The 6,162-nt window shown below is 39.4% G+C and overlaps 1 protein-coding gene across 1 annotated transcript; it reads right to left on the reverse strand.

Moving 5' to 3' along the window:
• Positions 1 to 458: 458 nt before the first annotated feature.
• On the reverse strand, positions 459 to 2,516 carry LOC147639393 (ran-binding protein 1 homolog b-like). Its single transcript, XM_086790788.1, has 4 exons — positions 2,204 to 2,516; positions 1,373 to 1,524; positions 1,119 to 1,244; positions 459 to 991 (listed from the first exon to the last, which is right to left on the reverse strand). Exons 1-4 carry the CDS (start codon positions 2,374 to 2,376, stop codon positions 768 to 770), a joined length of 675 nt encoding a protein of 224 aa, XP_086646914.1. The 5' UTR covers positions 2,377 to 2,516; the 3' UTR covers positions 459 to 767.
• Between the last annotated feature and the right edge of the window lie 3,646 nt (positions 2,517 to 6,162).

Here is a 6,162-nt window from a genome sequence, read left to right on the forward strand (position 1 = left end):
TCAGAAGACATAAAAATCAAAATGATTACATACCTGGGCCATGCCTTGGCTTTAGAAACTATCAGAGTTTTGAATACGCAGGCTGCAAGGGTTAATCGGCACACTAACAAAGCTGTGGCCTAGGGTGCTACCAAACAAATTGATAGAGCAGTGCTTTAATCTGAAGGTCAATGTGCACAAAAGTATATTGGATCCTGTCCTTTTCTTTGGGGATTTAGAAGCTCTCAATGTTTTCATCTTGACTAAGAGGATTATCTTCAACATAAAGCATTGCTTCAGATTCAGCATCCAGATACCAATGGTCTGACTGACCCCATGACACCTGGGAGAGTCAATTGAAAAATGATTTTGCGTATAAAACTTCCTATATTGCTTTATCCTGTCAAAGGAAGAAAGCTCAGGAAGCAAAGCAAGCAATTCTACTTCATCACACCCAATACGTCTGAAGAGCACCATCACTAAGTCCTCATAATACTTTATACATGAGTGGTTCAATGAAGGACAAAAACTTTTGATAACTTAAGAACGTACATAGTAACTCAGAATAACAGCCTGCCCTTAAATTACACAATATAGGTACTAAGACTCTGACAACAAGTTGGAATCAACCAACTTGATGGACTGCACACTCCCGTAAAATCAAAAGTCAAGAAGGCAGGAGCACCTAGACAGTGGACTACATCCTGCAAATGCAAGCAATTGCACAAGGCTATGAATGAAGCCTCTGAAAATGGCAACCCATGTTAAAGGGCCCAAAAGCAGTCCAATTACTTCCCCTCCCCCTCTTCACTAGAAGCAACCTCTTTCTCCTCCACTGGCTTGGAGCCTTCAACCTTTTCTTTGGTATCATCTGCCTTTCCCTCTGCATTCTCACCAACTTTCAACCCCTCTAGCAGCTCTCCTACTGCATCAGCATCTTTCTCACTAGAACTCGGCTTGTCAGACACCACCTTCTGTGCATCCTCAAAAGCTTTCTTGAAAGCTTGGGCATCTGCAGCATGGAATAACAACCATTACCATGTCAAAATGCCCAGTGGCTGCAGTGTCACATCTCATTCCATGCATAGACAGCACAAAAATAAACAATCAACAACAAACCCAATAATATTAATATTTACTTTCAACACTGCCAAAGCGAATGCAAAAGAGCTCGTCTTTTAGCTCTCCTTCTGCAAAATCCGAGGCATGCCACACCCATGTCTTGTCACTGCCTTGATGTTCCTGAAGACTAATAGTGGGAACAACTGCCAACAACAAGCAGAAAAAGCTCATCCACAACTACATCTGCAAGTACAACCCAACCAGATGCAAAGAAAAAAACAGAGATTGTGGAAGCTTATTCAAATAGGAGGAACTCTTGTGAAGCACTTACCTGTATGATTCGCACAAATCTTAAGTGTTTTGTTCTGTCGCATGACCAATCGAATCTTCTCTGTCTCCTTGTGCTTCAGAAGCTTCACCTGTCCCATACCCCTCTCTTTCCACTGGTTCCCCTCCTTGTCAAATCGGTAAAGCTTGGCCTTCCTGATGAAATTAAGGAAAACATTCAAAAAACGCTGAGAAAAGACACAAGAATCGATGTAATCCCTCCCCTGTCTGCCCTTTAAGGCAGCTCCTAGGTCAAATGGAGATCCCGTCAGGCGCTGCTAAAATGTAGATTACTCTGCTCACAGCAGATGGCAACATAATCGAAACATAGATCTGCCTAGATCTGATTCCGCATACTATAGACACTTTAGATGGACAACAGCACAGAGCACAACGCTTGAGCTTGATCTAACAACAACAAACCGACTGGACAGGGGGGCAACAAAACCACAAAAAATAAAACGCATGAAATCAGAAAGAGAGCCTTACTCTAGTTGAGGTCCATAGATAAGGCCACACAGATCAACAAGAGTTCAAAGTAGGCATACCAATGAATTCAAAGATGATCAGAGGGTATAGCACATCACCATGCTCCTTCCGGAAAGACAAGGGATGGTAACAGAAAGGGAACAAAGAGGATCTCAAAAGAAAAGAAACATAATTCGAGATGCAACCTTGGACTTTCGTAGGATATCTTACAGAACCCTAGGAAACGAAGATGATAAGAGAATCCATTGCTAAGTAGCTCCATGGAATGCCTTAACGGAGATCCTTAACTCTAACCAGGCCCTAATTTTCCATAACCCTAACCTAAACTGTACAGAGGGAAACTCACAGATCAATGAGGGCATCTTCGTTCTCCTCGCCAGTGCTCACAGCCACGGCATCAAGCTTGACGATGGGGGCAACCTCGGCGCCAGTGTCTTCGTCCTCTGCGGAAGGCTTGGTGTCGTCTGCATCCTCAGCTGAAGCCTGCTCCAGGGGCTCCCTGTCGTCACCTCCGCCCATGAAAGCTGTATATTTGCTCACAGCAAGAAGCTACAGAGAGAACTTGGATCTCAACAACGAGTGAGCAAGACTGGCCAATGAACTACCAGCAAAGAGCTCTAAAGGAAAACTGGTTCATTGAAAGCCTTGATCAAATTAGCATTAGTAATTTTAGGGTTTTGGTTAAGAGAAGAATATATATAGAGTAGCTCTTAATCGCATAACTTTAACTATTTGTACCTCTAAAACACATGAATGACTAAAGCATTCTTCCCACATGGCATGATGTAATAATTAGGCTTCTTGAATCGTTTTGTTTTATGAATGCTTTGAACTTGTGGTATGATACCGGGGCGGGCCTATCAACAAGAATCTTTTTTTTAAAAGGAGTTTTTGGAGCCATTTGTATGAGGAAATACTCTTGGGGACTTCATCCATTGCGAACTGATGATTTGGCCCTATGCAACCAGTGATGTTTTATGAGTGGGGGTGACATTTGACACTTGCAAACACTCACATGCATTCAAATCACATCATTACATGTGTTTGCACTTAAAAGTTCACTACATAGCCAATTTGTAAGTAATTAGACACTACCGAGCGTCAAACTTCACATTGATTCCAAAACCACTGCAAAACAAGCATGGGATGAGTTAAATTTAATATTTGGTTCTAAGGCCAAGAATAAGGAAATCAATTTGAAAATAGAATTTTATGGCTTAGAGATGAAATTTCATGAGTCACTAGCACAATTCATAAAGCATCATGACCCAGTTAGATGGCATTGCTGCAAAGATAGGTGAAAAAGGATGCATTTGCCTTACTTCTAAAAAGCATGCCTAAGGAATATGGTGCACTAGTGACCACTCTAAAGAATTTACCTAAACCAATATTTAAGGGTTGTCTTTCATCCCTACTTGAAGAAGAGAAGCAGCTAAAGAATGGAACACAAGGAACCACGAGGGAATAAGCACTCTACACTAACAAGGGCACAAAATAATGCTACCACTGTGCGGAAGGAAAGGACACTTTAAAAGCGAGTGCAGACTCAAAATGTGGACACTGCAACCAACTCGCGGGCACAAACAAGAGGAATGGAGACTGAAGAGCCAGAAAATCAACTACATGGAGTCTTTATCAAGCAAAGAGAAGACCTCCATGACGAGCATCTCTTCTAAAGCCAAGGCTACATCGATGAGCCTCACCACCTTAGCTTATGTTTTTTTATCACACCTAACCACCTAAGAGTAGCAACTTGCGCACCCAGGGGGGGTGATGACATATTGTAATACCAACCTTGACCACCTTAAGTAGCAGGCATGTTTCACTAAGGGGGAGTGATGTATCTTTTGTAACTCACATCCAACCGCCTTGTAGCATATACATCATGGCAACAAGGGGAGGTGTTGAGATTTATGGTGCCATTGAGCACAGGGTAAGGGCAAGGCATGAGTAGAGGACCACGATCACGAGCATCACACTTGGACATTATTCCACATGAGGTGCATTCGTAAGAGGTGTACCTCCCTCATATAAAAGGGGTCATTTTCAAGCAATGAACACAAGTTGCTCTCAAGTCTTTCTGTGAGTACAAGTTTCCATCTTGTAACCTAACTAAACTTGAGTCAAGCTTGCTTAGTTCAATGAGTTTATCATTATGTTTGTAATTAGGCTTCACCCTCCATAGGATTAGATTAACTTAATCAGTGTGATTAGGGTTAGCTTCCATAGCCATTGATTAGGTTATCATGAATTTCATCACTTACATCTTTTGGAATTGAAGGGTGGTAAAGGGGTTTCTTATTTGGGTTTCTTATTAAACTAGTGGGTTCTTTTGAATTCAAGTGTTGGATTTGGGTGTGCATATCATGTTACATCAAAAGAAACCCAAAAATCCACAACAAAAACTTTATTTTTGCCAAAAATTTCAAAATTCTATAAACATGCAACTGTTTGCACTGTTGACTTTGTAGTTGTACACATATCGACTCGATTAGTACACGGACACTTGCAGTCGAACATAATAACTAGTGGAAATCTTATCTTTTTGCATGGTTGAATGAGATTTTGACATGTGGCAAATCATACGACCCAATCATTGAGCGCCACATGGTAGCACACTTATCCATACCTTATTTGTATATCTCAATCATACGTCAAAACTTGAAAAAATGTATCATACGTGTCGATACGTCAGAAAACTCTAATTACCCATCATACAACTAAAGTGATATGCATTTATATCATGTGTACTAGACAAATGCACTCATACAATGGATAAATTAAGTCGCAATCGGTACAATTTAGTCATACATCCATAGATCTAGAAATTGGGCTAAAACAGATGCATATCATTGGTATACGTATGATTGAACCATATGTTGGTCTCAATTGTATGATTGCAAGACACATGAACTCACATCCTTTGTACCTCAAGACTCTACTTGATATAGCAACCCTCTTGGTTGTTAATACTAGTATTAATTTCAACATCATCTTTATATTAAGTTTTATTTCATTGTAGAGCCTTGTTTAATACTAATCAACATTGACAATATTTATTTATTTTCTTTTTTCTTGCACCTAACCCATCCAAACACACGTACATGTGTGCATACAAACATTGTATGCCTATGTGCACATGTGTACATGTATACCCATCTGAGCACATATATACAATGGGTATATGTACACCTATATGAGCACATATATACAATGGGTATATGTACACCTATATGAGCACATACATACAATATGTACATGTGCATGAACACATTGCATGCCTATCTATGCACATAACATACATACATGCACACGTGCACGTAGCATGCATGTACATCCACACGCGATAGTGCCTTAACACACATGACATGATTGTGACCATGTGAACATGGGATTTCCTTGTGAGTACTATTGCCCTCAATTTACATGCATTTAATGCCTTGCATTTAGCACGACAAAAAAAAATGAGATGTGGGAAGAACTCTTAAAGCCCTTACCTTGAAATAGGCCTTATCAAAGACTTAATATAGGCCTCACATAAGGCCTAAGGCAAAGCCTCACTTAGGGCCTGGGACCTAAGGCCTACATAAGCCGCCTAGGCTCCCACCCCTATTGAAAATTTTCAACCTTTAGAGTCTTTCCTCACCCTTTTTTTTCCATTTACTTGGATTCTTCTTTCCCCAAGCCTACTTATAGGCCTTTACTTGGATTCTTCTTCCCCCAAGCCTACATATAGATCTAGGTCTATCTAGCCTAGGCACCCCCCTTCTCCTTTTGCAAAAAAATCAAAATCTCTTTCTTTTTTGGATCCTTCAACCAATGAAACATTCTCCCTAGGTTTCAAAGCTTCCTTTAACCAACAAAACCTTCTCCTTAAGTTTCAAAGCTTCCTTCTCCCTCATAAAAATATAACCTTTCTCATTAAAATATTACATTTATCCTTTTACCTTCTTCTAAAAACATAACTTCTCGCTTAATATATATATACATATATATATATATATACATATATATATATATATATACATATATATATATATATACATATATATATATATATATATATATATATATATATATATATGCTTGCTAATAAGGGATAATAAAAGCATATCTACAAAAAATCTAAAAATTCTTGAAAACAAAATTACAAAAAACACGTAAGATTTGTCCGTCGTTAGATCTCATGATGATTGACCAAAAAAGCTTAGACAATTTGTCCATCATTAGATCTCATAAGTGATTGACCAAATAAGCTTTGACTCGACACAAAACCCACTCTTCACTATGTTTGTGATAGGCAAC

This window comes from Cibotium barometz, chromosome 4 (genome assembly GCF_041138505.1).
Source record: "Cibotium barometz isolate CiBa-2024 chromosome 4, ASM4113850v1, whole genome shotgun sequence".
Taxonomy (NCBI): domain Eukaryota; kingdom Viridiplantae; phylum Streptophyta; class Polypodiopsida; order Cyatheales; family Cibotiaceae; genus Cibotium; species Cibotium barometz.